This window comes from Sitophilus oryzae, unplaced genomic scaffold (assembly GCF_002938485.1).
Source record: "Sitophilus oryzae breed Bouriz unplaced genomic scaffold, Soryzae_2.0 scaffold_556_pilon_pilon, whole genome shotgun sequence".
Lineage (NCBI taxonomy): Eukaryota > Metazoa > Arthropoda > Insecta > Coleoptera > Curculionidae > Sitophilus > Sitophilus oryzae.
In genome coordinates, this window is record NW_022147147.1 from 22,233 (window position 1) to 45,727 (window position 23,495).

The 23,495-nt window shown below is 31.5% G+C and overlaps 1 protein-coding gene across 1 annotated transcript in view; it reads right to left on the reverse strand.

Annotated features, from left to right (window-relative positions):
- LOC115887226 (ATP synthase subunit b, mitochondrial-like) overlaps positions 1-22,493 on the reverse strand; it is a 28,543-nt gene extending 6,050 nt beyond the window's left edge. Inside the window, exons 1-2 of the mRNA XM_030906591.1 lie at positions 21,843-22,493; positions 6,217-6,469 (exon numbers count right to left, since the gene is read on the reverse strand). Coding sequence (XP_030762451.1) covers positions 6,217-6,469; positions 21,843-22,385 — 796 coding nt within the window. The 5' untranslated portion in view covers positions 22,386-22,493. The remainder of the gene's footprint in view (positions 1-6,216; positions 6,470-21,842) is intronic.
- Between the last annotated feature and the right edge of the window lie 1,002 nt (positions 22,494-23,495).

A 23,495-nucleotide genomic window follows, 5' to 3' on the forward strand; every position in this document is an offset into this window, starting at 1 on the left:
ACTGAACAGAACAATGAATTGAAAATTTAAGATTTAAGGTTATGGTTCAATACAGTTGCAAAAAGGTAGTGACTCTACGTCCTACCAACGTAAGAATAAGGAAATCTAAACAACGTTGGAATTAGTAAAACAGACGACGTTTGCATAACGTTGGAATAGGTCCTGAAACTGACGTCGGAAAACTCTATATTATCCAACGTTGTAACTACGTTGTCCAAATCACCTAAAGATCACTTAAGCAAAAAAGGTTACAAGACAACGTTTATTCGACGTCGCAGAAGCTTCTACTTTGCTGTAGTACTAGTCCAACGTCGGCACAACGTTATAAAAACGTTTAAATTTATTTTAATACCCAAGGTAGGGAGCTAACTATTTTTTGTAACTAATCCAACGGTGTGTTTAGTAAATATGTGGTCGCAAGTCGTGAAAATGCTACTTGGGTAGGAGCAATTTATATTTTAAGCGTGTCGTAAAATGAATCTAGAGGATGTGGATTGTTAAAAAGGAGACTTTACTCGACAATGAAAATGGCGGGTAGAGCCAGAAGGTACAACAAATATGTAATATAAAGAATCATTAATAGGGTTTGAAAAGTAGGGACATTTTGCGCCGAAAATTTTACTGGTAGATTATAGGTATGTATTTGGGAAAAAATTAAAGCGCTTTAATTTCGATTAAGGTTTACATATAAATTTAAACAATAAAATAAAATAAAATTTTTAAAAATTCTTGTTTTTAATTTAATTAAACACTTTATTACTGTATGTGGAAATCTTATCACAAAATAGTTCTCAAAAATAACATTTTACAATTTATTTTGATGTTTTTAATGTTGCTTCATATAATGGCGGTCATAGGCCATACAAAAATTCTGCCTTAAACATGGCGAATTATAATGCAACCATTTTATTATAAATGAATCCCTCCTGAATGTTGTATACAGCACCGTAGTTTAACGCAATAAAACATACAACGTAATACAACTTTAATAAGACAAGTTTAAGTAACTATTATATGATCTTGTGACTACTAGTTATATGAATATTATAGAACTCTTAAATGGTGGGTATAAGAGTCTAATAAAATAATATGTTTGTTATCATATAGCATTGTCTCATTAAGTGTTATATCATACTAAAAGAAATTATCGTTTAATGCGTTATAGGATACCTACGTTGTAAAAACCACTAGAAAATAGTTTAATATGACAACTTTTATTAAAAAACAGAATGGTCGAGACCAAACGCTTAATAAAATCTCTTATAAAATAATTCAATCCTTTTAGAATTTCTTTTTGCTGCTTGGGGGTGCTTAAAGAGAGAAGAGAGACTAAATCAAATAAACTGACTTGGTTTTACATGAGATCTCACAACTTTTTATAGCGGAGGAATTGTGTTGCGAGACTTGGCATTTTGTTACATTCTATGTTTTTAATGAGATCTTATTTCTTTTTGTAGGTTATCCTTCTATTTTTTTCGGGTCATTCAAAATAATATTAAAGAAGTTTGACTATAATTCATAAACTTTGAATTATCGTATAATTAATTAAATCAGATAATATCAATTGAATTAATTCTAGTTTCCTAACGACTTGTGTTTCCGATTTTCGTTTTAACTCAAATATCGACTTTAAAAATGTTCAATTCATAATTTTACCAATGTTTATTCAAAATTATTTCTGTCAATTTTACATATATTTTATTTTTATCTCGAAAAGTATAAGAGATAAATCCTTGAATTATTGTTTAAGATATGTATTTAATATTTCACAATCAGAATATTAACGAAAATAAAATAAAAAAAAATTGTAACCCGATGCAGGACCGAAGTATCCCGATCTCGGGAGGCCCGAGTTCGGGATACTTCGGTCGAAATATGTTCAAGCCTAGCATTTAACATATTAAACTAAAAAAAAATAGGGACCAGTGTGTGAGATGATCAAAATTTTAAAATTCAAAATTGTTCATGATCAACAAAAAAGTCGTTTACCGCATATAGGGCTCTCTCCAGCAAGTATAATTTCAGAGCTTTGCAAAATGCGGGAAAAAATGAAAGCGACTTGATATTCAATGGCAAATGATTGTACATTTTCTTGCCATTGTACAGTATTGAACCTTTAACTAGTTCCACAGACTAGTTCTGAGCTCGGGGTTGGCAGATAAAGATCGTGCTCCGCATTCCTAAGTGGATAGTTGTGAGATGGCCTTTCTAGTCTAAGAGCTAGCAACGTTTTCGAGAAAGTATTTTAAGACGTCTGGCTCTTTGATATATCTTTTATTATGCTCTCTGGAACAGCGTACAGGCCGTCTGGCTGCCCATACACGTTGCGTTCACTACTGCGCCTCCAAAGAATATCCTATATTTTTTACTTACCGCTTTAAATTCTAGTATTGAATAAGAACCGAGTAGGTCTCCATTAGCTCGGCGCGTAGAGCTTTCGCCTATGAAGCGAAGGTCAGTGGTTCGATACCGGCTGGGGGTGTAACTTTTTTTATTTTTTTTTTTCGTTTATGTTCTGATAGTAAAGTATTAAATATTTGTTTTTTTTTATCACCAGAACGAATGGCGTTTATAGGTTTATGATCCGTAGTGTATATAGAATTTGATACTTTCATTTGTTTTGAAGGATTATTGTGGTAATTAATTATTAAATAGGTTTAGGATGGTCTGGCTGCCGCGCCGGTAGGTTGCGTTCACTACTGCGCATCCCATGGGTACAGGGTGTCTCATTTTCGTGCGATTTTTGGGATTTCTCGTTTATGAGTGGAGATACAATGGTGCGTTTTTTTTTCACATTACTTTGCTAGTTTTTTATGTAATTAAATATTCTACCCATAGATTTGCGCATTTTCTACACATTAACATTAATCATCTTGTTTAAAAAGTATTATTATTTTATTTTATTTAATTTAACCAGATATAATTTTGTTTTCCATCGTTATCTTACAAACCGAACTGAATATAAACTTGTGTAGCTTTTAGATAACAATCTGTTAAAAAAAGTATTATTAAAATAATAAACAACAGCTGAAAAAAATATAAGACAGGCAGAAATTACGTTAATAAAGCATTAAAATGTTAATTTTTATATATTATGTTTAAATCTTTAAAATGAAATTATAAAAGAATTAAATATTTTTATGAATGAGGCAAGAAAAAATTACGGCCAACTTTTTTAGTTTTATTTTTAGACATTATGTTTAGATCATTACAATCTAATTTGTATTATAATTGAATTAAATATTTTTAAAAAAAAAAAAAAAAAGAAAAGAAAGCTCTACGCGCCGAGCTAATGAAGACTTGCTCGGTTTTTATTCAATACTAGAATTTAAACCGCTAAGTAAAAAAATAGAGGATCTTCTTTAGATGCGCAGTCATGGTACAAAGAATACAAGGTATGATATTGCGCAGGTTGGTCGCTACTTCACAGGTGATAACAGGCGCTATTGGTCAGCACGCTCCGCGCGCCAGTTCAAACCGTCAAGGTATTGTTATAAACCTGTTTTTTTGTTTATATACCGTCATTGAATTATCGCTAAGCAAGTTACTGTGGAGCAGTGCGTAAGGAGTTGGGCTAGGAAGCGAGAGACCGGAGTTCGAATCTCGGCGAGACATAACTTTTTTTTTTAATACTGTTGTATTCTATAGTTTATTTTTGTAGTATAAAAGAACTATTTATTCTGTTATTTTTTAATCTGCGGTATTAATATAAATTGATTGTTGGTACAATACCTCATTTAATATAAAATAATATTCTACTTTTTGAAATGTATCCATCCCTAATTGTACCTAAAAGTAATATATTTTTACAGTGATATACCATATTGTAAACTATTTAATATTTCAGTCACTTAAAAAGTTAATTTGCATTGAATAATTGCCTACGATCAAAGGAAATTTGAGCTATATAATCCTTGATGGGCGTATTCTGGGTATGCAAATACTTCCTCAATACTACAAATTTTGGGTTTCGTTCAACCGATTTATTCTCAAAACCTGAAACATCTACATATAAAAAGAAGCACCAGGTCACTAATTATAATAAACTTCACCCTTGGAATTACTTCTATCACAATTACAATACATTCATCTGCATTGGCATTTTCTACTTTTCGATGGGAAACAATATAATTCCCAACATTTTTTAAATGATGTAATAATTCCTCTTGTGGTTATTTTTCCATAGATATCCTCATCTCTGTCCTTATGTGAATTCAGAGGCAATGAACATAAAAATTATTTACCATAAACATCGCAAACTAAAAACCTAATAAACAATTTTATACCGAATATAGAAATAAATTTAGTATTTCCAGTTTTTTCATGTTAATAGATAATTATTATTTTTAAATATATTTTTGAAACTGCTGGTTTTAGTAATTATTAAATTAAACGAACTAAAAAGTCTTAAAAATAAACAATTCTTAACCATACCATAACCCCAAAAAATGCAGATCTCCTGTCAACTTTCTTTGTTTTTTATTTATTTCATTATTTTCCTAGCGACGTCACAGGTGGTATGCGCCAACTGAACGAAATTGGAGCCGCTATCGATCATACCTTGTATTCTTTGTACCATGATGCGCAGTAGTGAACGCAACGTGTATCAGCAGCCAGACGGCGTGCATGCTGTTCCAGAGAGCATAATAAAAGATATATCAAAGAGCCACACGTCTTAAAATACTTGTTTTCCCGACGTTGCTAGCTCTCGTACTATTCGGGAATAGCAGATATGTGCAAACGGATTCAAAAATGAATAAGGAAGGAAGAGTCAGTATTTTGAAATTTTTAAAGAAATTCTGGCAGTGAGTTCTACTGTTCAGGCCCAATAAATATCGAACTGCTCTCTTTTGTAGTTTGAAAATACGATCAAATTTTGTTGCGCAGCAAGTACCCCAGAATGGAAGGGCATAACAAAGATGTAGCTCAAAAAGGGCATAATAGGCTATTGTAGAGGTTGATAAGTTAAGTTCCTTAGAAACTGATCTTAGCGCAAAACGGGCAGCGCTTAGTTTCTTTGATAAAGCTTCGATGTGCAAGTCCCATTTTAACGAGTTGTCTACAACAAGTCCTAAGAACTTCACAGAGTCCACGACGTCAATAGTGGTGTTATTAAGTACAAAAGGTTGTATAGTACTTTTATATGACAAAACTTTAGTTTTTGATAGGTTGACGCATAGGAGATTAGAATCGCACCAAGATTTAATGGTATGAACGTAAGTCACTGGATATAGTATTATATAGTGCCGTAACATCTTGGCCGCTCCAAGTGAAACTAGTATCGTCCGCAAAGAGGCAGATTTTACCGCTAATGTCTAGATTTGCAATGTCGTTGATAAACACCAGAAACAAAATAGGGCCAAGTACTGAACCCTGAGGTAGACCACATTCTATGGGCTTATAAGAAGACATAGACGTAACAATCCTCACAAGCTGCCTTCTGTTGCCAAGATATGACTTAAGCCATTCGAGCGGCACTCCCCTGAATCCATAGTATTGCAATTTGTTAATTTAGATATTATGATTTACACAGTCGAAAGCCTTAGAGAAATCATAGAAAATTGTAGCTGTAGAGTGATGGTTATTCAGGCTAGAGTATACATTATTAAAAAGGTCGAACATAGCGTCATTTGTGCAACTGTTACTTAGAAATCCAAATTGATGGGTAGTAAGTATTTTATATTTAAGGAGAAAAGATAGAAACCTTTTTTAACCAATCTTTCAATGATCTTAGATAATGTGGACAGGAGTGCAATTGGGCGATAGTTTGAAGCTTCTTCTTTATCTCCTCCTTTATGCAGAGGAATAATTACTGCTGTCTTATGTACTACAGTTCATCTGCTGGATCTGTGTCTACGAAAGGAATGCGGACAAAAAACATTTAAATATACAGCAATATATTTTATACGTCGACTTGACGAGTACGTCACCGCAAATCGCTCCGCCCACTCATTTTGTTGGCTACTTGCAAATTTGTCGAATTTTTATTGATGGGACGCGTCGTCTAATTTTTTACGAAAAACATCGAGAGAATATCGTTTCCCCTCTCACGGATACCCCGAAGCTACAGAACGGACAGACGTACTGTACTTGCTGGTCATTACAACGTACGTCTTGGCTCGAAATTTAAAAATATTCGACTTCTGGTTTACGAGATCCCCGTAATGTGCATTTTTATATGGAACACCGTGTGTATTTTTTAAATTTAACAAATACCTTCATTACAAGATTTCTCATAGTCGTCTATTCCTTTATCCAACCATTTCGCCGTATGTGGTCCCACATACTTAATAAATCCTATCCACATGCATAATGCGCCTAAGCCGTGGTAATAATAGTGCTCCAGAACATAGATTTCTTTGCTTATAAGGTAGGTTCCAAAAGTGAACAGAAAAGTGCCAAAGCCAGTAACGCCGGTTTTGGAAAAGAAGGTGTGCCACCATTCTACCGGTATAATTTTGAAAATAACCTGTATAAAACAAACTGCTATTAATTATGTTAATTAATAAACATAGGCCAGTAAGCGAGGATCAAAATAGGGTATTACCTCCGAATTCCTGACATCCGCACCGATTGTCGTGAAATTTTAACAGTGAATAGAGATATATACAGGGTGTTTCAAAACAAATGCGAAAAACTTCAGGGGCTGATTCCTTGTTCAAAATAAAGGGTAGTTTGCTTCATAAACGTTGGGTCGAAAGTCAACCATTAGGGAGATATCGCAGTACAAAGATGGCGGAAAAATAATGTTTTTATTTTTTATCTCGAAAACGAAAAGAGATAGACTAATGAAATTTTTTGGAAGCATTACTGTTATGAAAACACACTTTCTGGTAATTTTTTAACTTTTTTAAAATAAGTGAAAGGGGTTGAAATAAACTACCCCTATCATTCTTGTTAACGAAATTTAAAGAAAAATCTTATCAAACACATGCAAAAAAACTAATTTGGATAGTTTAGTTTGTTTAGAAACTTTTTTATCTCTTGTATTTTTTTGATAAAACTCACCGCTTTGAAATTAAAAAATAAAATGTAAAGCATTACATGTCAGGACAAAAAACATTTTCTGATAAAGAATCTAGTGGGCTGCTGTAATTTTTAGTTAATTTAAAATAAAGTCGGCCGCTGTAAGAACTTTTAGGATGCTTCCTAATATTATTTTTATTTGACATTACTCTACTGCAATACGTTAGCATACAAGATGATTATTATTATCGTTATTATCACTAGATTCTTAATCTAAAAATGTTTTTGTCCTTACATGTAATGCTTTACATTTTATTTTTAATTTCCAATCGGTGAGTTTATCAAAAAACACAAGAGGTAAAAAAGTTTCTAAACTAACTCATCCAAATTAAAGCATTTGCATGTATTTGATAAGATTTTTCTTTAAATTTCGTTAACAAGAATGATAAGGGTATTTATTTCAAATCCCCTTCCACTCATTTTAAAAAAGTAAAAAATTACCTGAAAGTGTGTTTTTCATAACAGTAATAACTTCCATAATATTTCATTAGTCTATCTCTTTTCGTTTTCAAGATAAAAAATAAAAAACATTATTTTTGCGCCATTTTGTACCGCGATATCTCCCTAATGGTTGACTTTGACCCAACGTTTATAAATAACTACTCTTTATTTAGGCAAGGAAACCCCTTAAAGTTTTTCGCATTTGAGAACACCCTGTATAAGAACCAAAAGTTACATGTAGCGATGTGTCATTTTCACCCTGGGGGTGAGTGCCTTACCTGCACCGGGGTAAAAATAAATCACTGCCATTGGCATTTTATTACAAAAATCAATAAAGAGAAGAATTCAAAGCAGAAAGGTTCTATTTATTTTTCAAAAAATTATTATTTTCCGAGTTATTTAGGATTAAAAATGTTGAGTTGTCATCTAAAAACAGCATATTAAAAACACAAATTGTCCCACCATCTTTAAAAAAACATTGTCTAAAACAGAATACTGGCAAAATTCTGAAGGAATTTAATTTTACAATAATTCGACAAATCAAAACGAAATCAAAAACGAAATCAAACCGTGAAATCACAACAAAAGCGTCTCTGAGTGACAGTTAAAATCAAATTTTATTGTCTGCAATTTTTTTATAAATAACTCGAAAATCTTGCGTTTTATCGCAAAACTCATATAAAGCAAAAATAAAACTTTTCGAATAACGAATCGATTCATTCTTTGTTGATTACCGTAGGTGTAGTAATATAGTCTATAAAATGAATAACTTTGAATTTTGACCGTTATTTTCACCAACATGGCAAATACAAAATCCCTCTGTCAAAAAAGTTACTGATATTCTTTAAATTGAGTGCCTGAACGAATCAGATATGTAACTCTTTTTACTTTCGTGAAATAGAAAAGGAAAATAATAAAACAAGTGACAGTTCTTCCTCTTCTTGCAAAAATCAACACAAAATGTCATAACTGACAAAAGTAAAATGTCATCAGCTTTTGACATTTCTAAATATTAGACCAATGCCATCTCAACAGCCACGAAGCGAGATTTATGACGTCACGCTAGTTAGATACTACGGATTAATAAATATGTTGTAGAATACATGGAAAACATAATTATTCCTCGTATTTTTGGTTTGTATTTTAAAAATAATATAGTTTACATAAAATATACATAATATACCGTTAATAAATACAATATAATATATACCTATTTATAGTAATAAATACTTTGGCAAATAAACTATGAACCATACAAATGCAGCAAATGCTTTACAATATACAAATAATGAATAGGTGGTACATAAGATAATGGGTAAAATGTAAAATATATTTTAAATTTTGGGGTTTGAAAATCGATCTAATTTAACAAAAAACATTCAATATCTATTAATAGTGATGTATTATTATTTGCATTCACAAAATTTATTTATATATTATAATGTTTATGCAATTAATAAACTAATATCGTACTTGTTAAAAGTTGATTACATATTTTTTTTAAATTATTATTCTTAACACACAAACCATCTACATTGACTATGGAGTAACGATTTCAGTCATATTGTAAAACATTTGCTGCATTTGTATGGTTCATAGTTTATCTGCCAAAGTATTTATTAAATATAAGCTCAGGCCGTTAATATAAATATATATATATATATATATATATATATATATATATATATATATATATATATATATATATATATATATATATATATATATATATATATATATATATATATATATATATATATATATATATATATATATATTGTATTTATTAACTGTATATTATGTATATTTCGTGTAAACTATATAATTTTTAAAATACAAACCAACAAATCGAGGAATAACTATGTTTTCCATGTATTCTACAACATAGTTATTAATCTGTAGTATCTAACTAGTGTGACGTCATAAATCTCGTTCCGAGGCTGTTCTATTAGAGACGGCATTGCGTCAGCATGGCCGCAAGTTGCTAACCTAATAAAATTAACACTAGAAAAGCCCGCGGGAACTGTCAAATTCAAAGTTATTCGTTTTACAGGGTAACAGACTATAGTTATAGTTATCACTCTAAACCTGATTTTTTATTTTTCAAAAACTAAAATGCAACTTTTACTTATAAATAATGGCGAAAGAACACATTTTTGAAGAAGTGCTTGAAAAGACCTTTTAAATGTCTTTTTTTTAAGGTTTTTCATGTTCGTAACTCAAAAACTCGCGGAGTTATGATAAAAATAAAAAGGTCAGCTCATTTTTTCGGAAAAAAATTAACAACAAAATCTATGACTAAAATTATAAAAATAAAAACTATCAATTTGTAGGAAATTACACGAGCTACAAATTAACCCCTATAGTTGAACAGTCTTGAACTTCCCATTTTCACGAGATTTTTGGGTTTTAAGGGCTCAAAGAAGGTGGTCCTTACAGGCAAGCCAAACGTAAAAAACGTAATATCTACGAAATAAAGAGACATACAGAAAAATTGAAAAAGAGCAAAAATATTGCAAAGAAGACCTTCAATTTTACTATGTTGCATTTTTTACGTACCTTCCTTAGTTTTTGAGATATGTCAAAAAAATTTACATTTTATAAAAAATAAACATTTTTCATTATTTTCGACTTTTTTCCAAATTTAGGCATTCTAAACCCCTCGAACTTGCAGAGTCCATGGTTAGTACCTAAATATAGCCAACTGTACAGGGTGGGACAAATTCGACGCTTTTAAATGGAAACACCCTTTTCTATTGGAGATAGACGAAAACTAATATCGGTGTCTGGAGCTCAATTTTTATCAAAAACATGATGGTAAAAACCGCACATCAATATCTGTTACCGTTTCGGAGTTACGGGGTGTTTTTCAAAAATGTGCATTTTTAACAAATCGCTGTAACTTTTTTGCTATGGAAAATTTTGTATTTCTATGAAAACATTTCCAAAGCACCTTTTGACAATAGAATTTAATGGTTTAAGTATAATTTTTTTAAAATTAATAATTAAAGTTATCAACAGAAAAATTGATTTTTATTAGGGGACACCCTCTATATTTTAATTAACGGAAAATAATTTAAATTATCTTTCAAAATATAGCACACTTGGTATTTTGTTATAATCCCCTTCAAATTTTTAAAAGTTCGCCATTTTCAACTAGTAGGCTTTGGACCCCTTATTGATGATATGCCCTTAATGGAACTCGAAAACATATTTCCAGCAACACGACGCAATGCCTCTGAACGCTGAAGTTATCAGCAAATTTTGCAGCCAATTTCAAATATAATTGAATAGCTGACTAAAGATCCCAACTGTTGGCCGTCGGGTGGCCTGACTTAGTGCTCATGGATCTAACCCTATGGATATATTTGAGGAAGAATAAAGGTTTTTATTCTTCCGTATAATCTAGACAAAATTAGAAATACTTAGCAGTTATGAGAGGGTATCTTCACCCCCACTGAGTTAATGAATTCCACGAAAAATGTTCAAAAACTGCCCGTCTGTCCATAGCTTTGAACGAAGACGGTCGATATGTCGAACACCTGTAGCAAAATCTCATGTCTTGGTTTTGCTATTTATTTTTTATTGTTATTAGATATATGTAGTTTAAATGTGTTGATGTTGGTTAAATATATTTTAAATTGTTATAAAATTCGGCATCTCGTAGCAAATATTATTTTCGTTTTAATTGATGCTCACAGCTAGAATTTTTACCTAGCCGGTGCCGTTCAAAGCCTACTTATGTATTTAAAGCGGGCGAATTTTATATACTCTATATCTCGAAGAGGAATCGAGCAAAATATCAAGTGTGTTATATTTTTTGGAAAGGTAATTTTAAATTCTTTAATAAATTAAAAATGCAGGGTGTCCCATATAAAAAATCAGAATTTTTCTGTTGATAATCTAAGTATTAATTTTAAAAAAAATTATATAAACAAATAAATTAAAAAAAAAAAAAAAATTTTGGAAATGTTTTCATAAAATACAAAATTTTCTAACAAAGTTACAACAGTGTTAAAATGCATGGCCTGAAAAACACCATGCCTCAAAACGGTAACAGACTATCGATATGCGGTTTTCACCATCATGTTTTGGCCATGAGCTCAGACACCGATAATAGTTTTGTCTATCTGAAGGGGTGTTTCCGTTAAAAACGATCGGGTAAACCCACCTATGCGCTTGATATCACTTAGTTTTTCCTTTTTAGGATTTTAGTAATAAATTTTGTTGTTAATTTTTTCCGAAATGATGAGGTGACCATTTAATTTTTATCATAACTCCGCGAGTTTTTGAGCTACGAACTTTTTTAAGAAAGCATTTAAAAGGTCTTTTCAAGCACTTTAAAATCGGTCATATTAATTTTCTTCGAAAAATGTGTTCTTTCGCCATTATTTTACGGTAAAAGGTTGGAATTTAGTTTTCGAAAAATAAAAAAATCACCTTTACAGAGTCATAACTCGGCTACTATTACACCTACGGTAATCAGCAAAAAATAAACCGTTTAGTTATTGCAAAAGCTTCATTTTTGCTTAATATGAGTTTTGCGATAAAACGCAAGGTTTTCGAGTTATTTATAAAAAAAATGGCAGAAAAATATGTCAGCGAAAACCGCATCTTGATATCCTCTTTCAAACCGAAGATATTAGCAAAATTATAATAAATACCAAAAAATAAGCCCTTAATTACCTTATTTTTTTTAACACGGTTACAGTAGCCCTCTTGATTATGACCATTCTAATAAAAAATAAGCTAGAAACGATTAGTTTATTCTAAAATCGACAATATACCAGAATACGATAATACCAGATGTATTAATATCTAATAACACAAGTTTACAAATTCGGGTCAACTTTTGGACCCGAGCAGATGAGAACGATTCTTAACGTTATTTGATGCCCTGAGCTCAGATCTTCAATCCGTTTGTCAAGATATTGGCTCTAGTTTTCGAGTTCGCAAATGGCAGTAGCACTGCGCTCTTATAACGGCCAAGGTAGTTGACGCACGGTCAGTTGAAGAGGTTGCATTAAACATCATTTGGATTTGTATTGTTATTGTGCTGCGGAACGTGTGAAAATGCAGAGAGAACGTTGCAAAGTCGATTCAAAGCATAACGATCATCATTATGTGAGAAAGGTGTGGCCGAGTCGTACCCACTATGAGCCAGGACAATAAAATATGTCCACTGTACCACTTGTAAACCCACAGGACCTTTTACTGCCACCTCTTCACAGAAAACTTGGCCTTATTAAGAACTTTGACAAAACGCTCAATCGCGAAGGACCGGCTTTCCAGTATACTCTGTTGTTTTTCTCAGGTAAGATTTCGACAGACGATGACAGAAGAAAAGCAGATGACGTCCAATACCAATCTATTTATTTTACTAAAAAAAGTTTCTAATCATTTTTAACCAGAGATATGGAAGTGGGAGAATGAGCTTCGACGAGTGCGCATCCAAATTTTTGTCGACGGCAAGATGGCAGACATCTTCCAGGTCTCGCTGTCACTTCCCCTCTTTAATTGACATCTGTTTGTTTTGTTTTTTTTTCGTTTGTGTTGTTATCTAGTTAAAATTGCTTTATTATCTCAATTATTCAAAACTTCAAATTCAAAAACGCTTGTTGTATATTGTCATAGTCACTCTAAGAAAGCTAATACGCCGGGAAAAATGATTAGTTTTCATGTGTAAGTTTATACAACATAATCGTGTTTACAGATGATCCAAATGTAATCCATGTTTATTTTTAGATACTTGGAATCAATGTTCGTGCTTCTGTAAAACAGTGCACTCTTATAGTGTCCATGAAAGCACAAGTTCAAGTGTACCAGAAATATGTCAAATAAAAAATTGGTCCTTACTTGACAAGAGGATTATTTGGAGGAAAAGGAAACATAAGATAGGGTATTTAATCGAACAGCGAAAATTTAACATTTTTATTGTAAAAAGTTTGTTGTAGGTAGTTGTAGTTTTGTGCTAAATATTTCCAACATTAACAGCAGCAACCCAGTGTTCATAGTGTCAAGAGGAGGAGAATTAAGTTAATTAGATTTATGCATAGTTACAGGTATGAAGGCTTTTCAAACATAGTATCAAGTTCTATAGTAAACATTTTTAGTATTCCTATTTTTACAGTTGTAAAAACAAGGAACATTTGACTGAAAAAATGGCAAGTTTTATATAGGAAGAAAGGGTATTATGCCAATAAGAAAATTAGGTCTGTAGGCAGAAGTTTCTTATTTAAAACTGTTATGGGGCATATATTAATTTTGTATCTGAGCCACAAGTCACTGAGAAAAATCATATAATATTCATTGTTAACGAGATGATATTTAAAGTGTTAAAAATGAGACTATTAGTCATGAAGCTTACAATGTTACTTTGTTTCAATATTACACTTTTATTCTTGTGAAATCTATGATGAAGTTCAAAAATGACCTTAAATTGTGAGCCAGGATTTATAGCAAAGGTATTTGATGCAATGAAACTTAATCGGTATCTTCCAGTATGTATTTTAGTAAGGGTATTGTCAATCCCATGTTTTAAATAGATAAAATACGGGCCAAAGTTGACAATATTACAGTTGAGAAGAAACTATTTTATCTTAAAAAAAAAAGTGCCAAAATTCTGAGATCATATATTCTAATTTTCTTAATAATAAATTAGGTATATGTATGTTGTATATACAGAATTTTGTTATGGACAAATAAGGATCGACAAGCTTCTTTGTTTAAAAATAAATGATTTTTTCTAGTATTACGACAAACCATAATGTGTTTTACAAACTTACCGGTAACAGTTTTTTTTTTATAATAAAATATTTAGGAATAATTTGGGTTGTTTTATCAATATATTAATGACTTGAATTTTTTTTTATTTTTATTTCGAATTTGTAATAAAATAATTTAAAATATAAAATTGATCTATTACAAGATTGAGTTCTTATTGTCGACAAAACCAGGATAAATACTAATAATAATACCCATAAAAAAATCAATGATGTTTATGTATTATGAAAATATTTGTTAGCGGACATGTTATGTAACAGTTTTGAAACACAATTTGAAGGGACGAATAAAAAAAAATAAACAAAAACATATTTTTCTAGGTTTATATTAAAAAATACAATTTTTTTATTTATATAATCAAAAATAATTATGAACAAATGTTTTTATGAATATACAACAAACAAAAAATGTAAAAAAAAAAAAAAAAAAAAAAAAAAAAAATTTCAAATTTGAAACAACGTAATTCAGTACAAGTAAAACATGAAATATTGTAAATACTTATTTAATATCATTTCGAGTGTTTAACGACTAAGAAAAGGTCATGTGTCCGTAGCGTCTTTTGCCAGAATATTCGTATATTTGGTGTATTATATACCAATATTGTACGCAGTTTGAAACTGATAATTAAATAAATCATATTAATGTTAATTAACCATAATAAATGATAGAATTTCACTAATTTAATTGCCCCAGTATGGTTGAAAACAGCAAATTGATATTTGATTACTTATAGATTACCACCTATATACAAAATGACAGGAAGACCTGGAATATGGCGCCGAACTTGATTAGACCTTCTGCGCATGTTGACGCTCATTTTCTATCCCTTCTATTTCTCTGTTTTTAACTTAACTATGGATGGGTTTAAATATAAATCCGTCATGCGTCGTCTCTTGTTGTTTTTAACCAGTTTTATTGGTTTATTTCAAAAATGACAGATCGTATTTCAATTTTATTGGTTTGACGGAACGATAAACGACAAACGGACAAATCGCCATTTCCGCCTTTAGATTTTTGATCCTTGTCAAAGTCTTGCCAAATTAGAGGATTGCGTGTTGTGTCAACTGTTGTCAGTTTTGTCAAATACCCTACATTTTGGAAGATGATGCATTTTGATTCGTGTTATTACGTGTGTTTTGTGTCTTTTGAAGTCAATTGGAGGAAAAATCGAGTGTAACTGTAGACCCAGAGCACAGTTTATGGTTAATACACGCTGCCCAGGCAAAAAGTCTTATACACCAATAAAGTTACCATCATTAAAGCACGGCACATAAAACAATCGGCACGCCAACTCTACTCAGATTCTATTGTTTAAAATTTCTATAAAATTTGACCTTGTCGGCGCCATGATGGTTTCCTAGTCAGGGCCGGATTAAAACGTATTAAAAAATTTCTCCGAAAATACGACAGGGTCGTGACAAAAAAAATACTGTAATTGACTGAAACTGAATTTTATTTACAATACTTTTGTCCAAACAAATGGATCGTTAACCGCGCATACTTCTCGAAAAGTAAAAATGAAAAAATCAGTTAAATATTTCACTGTAGGGAATAGACAATTAAAATTAAAACATGCAACTAACAAAAACATGCCAGAGTTACAAACAAGAATTAAAAAAATACCAATAAAATATTTATTGAACAATATGAAGCTACGTACAAATTATGCCTATCAATGGGCGTAGCAAATTTATTAATATTCAATTTACAAATTAAAAAAAAAAAAAAATTTTTTTTGAAAACTTTTTTTTTTTTTCGATCATTTGGTACAAAGTAGGTACCGCATTGTATTTTATACGGTTACAAGTGAATTGGTAAACATTTTAAAATACTTAACTTAAATTCAAAGTGAACAGAACACAACCTGTACTTGTGGGCCTCATTTTTATCTTCAATCAAGTCTTCTCCATTAGCTGCAATTGCCCATGTTCTTGCCCTAAAAATGTATTGTTAACTTATTTTCGATATACTCATTTTATTAATTTTTATAATTATATTTAAATGAATAATATAGTGATTTTTAAATTTAATTTTTAATGTCTAGATTCTAGATACAACATTAAATTTTATTTTGCCAAATATTTTTACATTAAATCTTACTAATATTAAAGTTTGTTAAGATTTTTAATTAGATCTTCATATTGGCTGAATGTCTATGTATACTACTCTTTTTTTCACAACTAAAATATGTTAAATAATTAATCACATATACATACCTAATAGGATCTCTAGGAAACAGAAAGAAACTTTTATTGAACAACAAAAATAAACTACTAAAACAAATTATATTACATAATAATAATAATAGCTCCGTATATAGCGTTTGACGCCTTGAGAGTAGCAAAGGTACAACTTGCCATACTAGAGCCGTTCGGTATACAAAGGAAAGTAATGTGGCTAGCACTGCGCTTCAACCGCCTATTATTACCTCAGGATTGTGAATCCCAAGTACTCATTTAAGGCTGTGTCGACCTAGGTACCCAAACTATTTTTATTTTAATAAAAATTGTCGGCTGATGAAATGCCGGGTGGTAGGTTCAGGCACTAGCGAGATTGGTAGACAGGCCTGTACCTCTACGCCACCGGGCACTGTATTCACCGGGCATTATAAGGGTTTAATAAATAACAAGTTATTTATTAATAATAAAAACAAAAATAAACAACAAATATATCACTCAAGAAGAAATCAAAATAAATTAAGCCGCACGCTACTGACTCGAATCTGCCGTAACTGTGTGTTGTCGCTGAAAAAACTACGACACTGGTTACTTTCTGTTGATGGAAACGCAAATGGCGGCGTGCGCGAGGATATGCGCGTAGCGTTCCCGCCAAAGCGAGTCGGCCTGCCGTGTGATTTATATGCCGTGATTAAAGTTCGTATACCTACCATCTCGTCGTAGACAAGTGCATCTCGAATATGGTAGAAGGACCATACTAAACACATACTAAAAACTGGAGTAGCTGTAAAATATCGACATCACACGATACGTAAATAATGGATTTTAGTAATGCCAAAGGTACTGGTTTAAAAAATTAGATTAAAGTTAAATTAATCAGCCTTTAAGGTACCTATAAAATTTGCTAAGTGTTATTAATAATAAAATTGTTTGTTTTTATTTATGTTGTTTATTTATTCCTGCGGAATATTACTAATTTGTATTTGTACGTAAGTTATATTGATAAATATAATCATAAATGCTGGAAGTTTCATAAAGCTTGAAAGTAGAAATAGTTCTTTTTTATCTTTTTCTTGAAAACATGTCTTGTTCTTGTTTGTTTTGTATTAACACATACTGTTTTTATTAGAATTAAATAACTCGATTACATTTTTTCAGTTTTATACAGTTTTTTTCACAATATTTTGAAGTAATCACTTGTCAGTCAAATTTTAAATACTTAACCTTTCCTGCCCGTTCCAGTTGTGCCAACTTATTTCTTTGTAAAAATAAAATATAAATTTTTTTAAATATTGTAAATAATCGAAAATTTTTGAGAACCGCCGGCAAAAATCGACAATTTGTTGCAAAATTACCACAAGATTGGAGCTCGAATGTCTCTCAAGATACATTTTCTGCATTCACATCTTGATTTTTTTCCACAAAACTTGGGCGACACGAGCGACGAGCAAGGAGAGCGGCTACACCAAGATATAGCAAAAATCGATAGGCGATACCAAGGATTTTGGGACGAAGGCATGATGAGCGATTACTGTTGGACCCATAGACTTAAAATAAAATATAGACTGAGCATCTCATTCATAAATAGCTGGAACATGCGGTCAGACACTGTCTTGTTATTGTTGTGTTATTGTTTTAGGTTATAACGAGTGCGACACGAGCGATAGATAGGTTGTCTCTGTCGTAACGGTCGTTCCCTGACGACTCTGCCAGAAACACAACACTGTCTTTCGTTTCTCCATTTTCTGGAACTCTCAAATTTATATTGGGTGTTTTTTATTTTAATGAAGCTATAATTAATTAAAAATATATCGTATTTAAACTATTTTATATTTTATTAAAGAATAGTTTTTAAATAAAAGTTGAAACGTCTTAGAGTCCAAAAGGATAACATGTAAATACGTTATAGAAGAAATTTTATAATCGAAATTATGTAATCTGAAATTAATAATAAATTATTAATTTAGTCAAACATTTACAACCCCTAATATTAATCAAACAGGATCTATTCCACAGATATAATAGAATCTGCGACAGGGAGAGAAAAATGATTAGTATGCATTTTTCTGATTTAAGTGATAATATTATATAAAATTAGAAAACATAAATCTGTTCCATTAAAGCAAGGAAGATGATAGGAAGTGGATAAAATGGAAACTACATTTATTTAACACGATACTGTCTTTATTATACCGGGTGCGTCCAAAAAGTAGCTGACCCCTACAACTTTTTTTATATTTTCAAATAAAAAAAACAAGATTTAGCATGTTAGTATATGACATAAATTAAGGATCTGATTGACATAATTGTTTTCTGTCACTTCCTGTTTCACCAGCGACTATAACTTTTAATTTTTAAACGGCACCCATAAATTAATATTCTTTTATTCGATAGAAAATGACACTCTGAATAGAATGACATATCATATGTCAACTTTGACATTTCCGCCTGTTGTTGTAATTATGCCCGCGCGGTTCATAACGACAATTTGACTCAGAATACCATTAATGAGTGACATCAATGCTGTATTATGGTATCAATATATTCATAAAAAAATGCTTTTTCCAAATATGCTAATGAGTCACCCTTGTTTCATTTGAAAAAATTGACATATGTATGATTTTTTAATCATACATATGTCGATATAATACGATTTGTATATCTTTTAACCGGCCTAGACAAGACACGAAACCTATTAGACGATCAAAACTATTTTTCCAAGGCTCCTTGATTAAAACTTAGTGTTTTTAATAACACCATGGCACCCTGGATTGAAATTTAAAATAGGATATGTTTTTAAGCGACAATGTCAAAACATATGATATGTCATTCTATTCAGAAGTGTCATTTTTATCGAATAAAGTAGCAATATACCGAAGGTGTCTTTAAAATCAAAAGATGTAATCATTTCGGTGAAACAGGAAGAGACCAAAAACAATTGAATACGTCAATAAAATCCTAATTTATGTCATATACCTACTAACATACAAATCTGTTTTTTATCTGAGAAAAAAATAAGATTATAGGGTGAGCCACTTTTGAGACGACCCGGTATATTAAAATATTCATAATGTAATATCATTTTAAAATTACTGTATGTTATTTTAGATTCTGAAGATAATTTTAGAATAAACCGGAATATATTTTAATAAAACATTATTAATTATTAACAGGGTTATAATTATGATTTTAATTACAATATTAGTAAGTAAATAATGTAATGTAAGAGAAAAAATTCAGATTTTACATTTTACTAAATATTATCTAAATAAGCTACAACAACGCCACTGATTCCTAATGGGTAAATTGAGTTGCCTACCGGTCAAAAGTCGGTTCAAGACTTAAATGGATTATTTGCAGTCAAATTTCTTCACCAAATTTGGCAATGGCGAACCATATTTTATATTTTTGAACAGAAAAAGTCAATAAAATAAACACTTGAGGACTACAAGCTAAGAAGAAATGCGTTAATACGGCCGGGGAGATAGCGGCAGCAAAGCTTTACCGCACACGTGCGAGACGTACTACAAGGTAATAAATGAATGAACAGGCTCCCTCGCCTCTAATCAGTGTTGTCATATTGTAAGAACTTATCCTTATTAAACAGTATCCCACTTATAATTTAGTAGTATAAGGACTCTTTAATACATCTATGGAATATTAAAGCCTACTTTATTAAACTGTAGTATTAATATCTCAATATATGTATAACAAGAAAAAAAAATATTGATAATATTAAAGACGTGATAACATAGGCTGGATGAGGAAGGCTCCGTTTGTTTATTGCCCAATGTGTACAGATTGTTTGACTGCGTTTAGATGTAAATAGTATAGTCTATATATTTTATTTTAAGTCTATGGGTGGACCTAATCAAACAAGAGCGATCCCAAACAGTATAAAATTCAGTTAACTCTATTTGTTTCAGTTATATCGTTTAATTCAATAAATGACCATTAATAATGAATTTATTGAATATTTCGAAAACTAGAACCAATCTTAAAAAATGGACTGCTGATTTGGATTCAGCTCCAAAAATTATCTTAGAAATTGCTTTTAGTTGCTCAGGTCCAAAACCGTGTATACTTGTGTAATTAAGATATCAATGACAGTGAATAAAAAACGACGCCTCAGTGAAGTCATGGTAGGCTTTGGAAAAAAGATGCTTTTGACGTATTAGTATAAACGTCAAAGAGTTATTCAATCAACATTTTGATAGTCTTAACAGCGTTTCTTCTCTGTTGAAGAAAGACATTTTTAGAAAAGCAATTAAAAGATAAAAAACGCTGCTGAGACTATCAAATTGTTGATATAATAATATTTTGAGTTTAAACTATCTCTTTAAAAGCAACTTTTTTCCAAAGCCTACCGGGGTCATTTCTTAGTCACTCTCATTGATATCTTAATTAGGTATTAGATATTAATACACCTGTATTATGGTATTTTGGTACATTATCGATTTTTTGAATGAAATAATCTTTTCTATCTTATTTTGTATTAGTATGGTCATAATAAAGAAGGCTAGTGTGTTAGAAGGGCTTATTTTTTCGTATTTATTATAATTTTGCTAATAACTTTGGTTTGAGAAAAGATATCAAGATGCGGTTTTCGCTGAATTTTTAAACTTTTATTACTCTTTATTATCAGCTAAAATTACGTATACTATCGCATTTAACTTTTTCGAAAAAACGCGTAATGTTTGTTAAATTGTAAGACGGCGCCCCCTAGCGTCTACGTTGAAAAGCTTATTTTTATTGTTTATATGGTATAATATAGAGTAAGAAACCCTCTTTTAAACGAGCCCTCACTTGTTGGATTCCGATCAACCAGTCCGGAGTTATTAATATTTAAATAAAAACAGATCTAACCTTCCCCCACCACTTTAATTTAACTGAGAGGAAATGGTTCCAACAAAAAATATGCAAAAATTATTGAAGATTATGAATCTATTATTTATAGTAGGTATCCGTTATTTCGGCAAAATTGTGTAAAAACTCCTTTTTCTTATTTTTAATAGCAGTTGCGCCCTCTTGGCCGCTCTACAAACTTGAAAATAATTTCCAGCAATTTCTCATGCTCTCTTTAGTTATAAATATTTTTTTCCGCAAACTCTACGACTAATATTTTCCGGGATACAGCCGAGAGCTATTCTTAGTGGGACACTCTGTACATGCGCGTAGTCAGAAATATAGAAGAGACGTCAGAATCGATCGTTTTTTAAGCAAAGAAAAAATCGATATAAAAAACTATAAGTTGGCCGGCTTGTACTGAATAGGCTGTGGTTATATTACAAGCACTTTATTATTATAGTATAGAGACGTCCATCAAATTATATAAAGTTTGGCCCCCCTATACATATAGATAGTTTTTGATTTATTATATAAAATATTAATTAGTTAATTTAAAAGAAAACTTACTTTTCCTGGTTCTTGTCTGATAGGTCTGTTTATCATTAGTGCTCCAGTATTATTACCACCACCACCTCCAGATGGTTGTTTTTCAATTTTCTTATTTTCAATTACCAAGTTTTCTTTCACCTCGATTGTCGGCGGATTAATAGTGGTGACAGTAGTACACGTACCTGGCTCTAACAGTTTCCCTTGCAGTTGATCAAAATTATACGTTTCCCAATTTATACATTCTCGTTCCTTGTTTATTGGTATCTGTTCCAAATGTATGGAAACGTTCTTGCCAAGACGGATCTTGTTCAAAGGCGCATTAAATAGCGTTCTGCATTCTTTGGATAAATTACTCTGGAGGACGGCCTCTTTTCCTTTTTCTATGAAAACTTGCCTTAATACTTTGTCCTCAAATTCGGAACATTGGTCGTAATTTTCAGTTATTACTTCAGTGGATTTTAGGAGATCGGCTTTGTCTTTTTTCTTATCACTGCAATAAAAGTTGATTAAACTTGATCGGACGTATGGATTTCTCGAAATATATTTTTGACTCGACAGCATAATTAGATTGATTTATATTGATTGACAGTTATTGCTAATTTATTTCAAAAAACCTTTCAAAACGGCAATCGGCTAATTTAAATTGTGGTCTTCCATTGCACGTGCGCTACTGTGGTTGTGGTCGGCATTGCCAGATCAAATTTTGCAAATTTCTTAAATCTGTGATTAATTAATAATAATAATTCTTTTGTTGACACAAAAATAACTAACTTTAATGCCATATTATCAATAATGTCAGTAATTAGAACAATAATTCGTAATAGTTAGTTAAAAATTTAGTTTATTAGTGATGGGTTGTTATTTAACTATCTGTTATTTTATAACAATTATTTAGAAATAACATAACGCAACCGTTACTGCTTCTAAAAAATAACAGATATAAAATAACGACACGTAGAGATCGGCCGCTCGTGAAACGAAAAACGAAGTCGGCGCTCTGCACCGCCCCGAAATTCTATGCTGCTCGAAGCAATTCCAAAAAACAACTAGTATGGATGGAAAACCTGTTATTTCGTCAACCATCGATACAGGCGGCGAGACAACGGACAACGGAGTGGGGAATGCGCTACGGCGAACGTAGCTGCTTCGGTCGATCCCGTCGACGGTCGTATTGCGCTTATAACAGCTTAAAAATAATAGGATATAAAAGAAGCAGGTTTTTTGAAACAGTTGCGGGCATAACGCCTGGCGGTCGAGATAACAGGAGTGGGAAAGGAAGGCTGCTGCATCGGTCGATTGTCGATGGAAGTTCGAAACAGGTTGGAGAATAACGCATCAGTTGTTTTAGATATATTGTTTTTCAACCTGTTACGAGCATAACGGGCGGAGGTCGAGATATTATGGCGCTGTATGTTTCAGTACGTTATTAAGTTTCAATATTTAGGTATTTATTTATTCTGAAAAATTTTCAGAATAATATTTTAAGATTTTTTAAAAATGTATACAGGGTGTTTTGAAAAATCTGGTCATTGATTAATCACGATCCTGCTTAAAGCCCTTGACGTAAAAAGCTGATTTTTGGAAAACGGATTGACTTTAGGGTGTAGAGGTTCGATAAGAAGGGATTTTTCGAAACTCGAATTCAAAGGGGGTGAAACCACCCTCAAATAT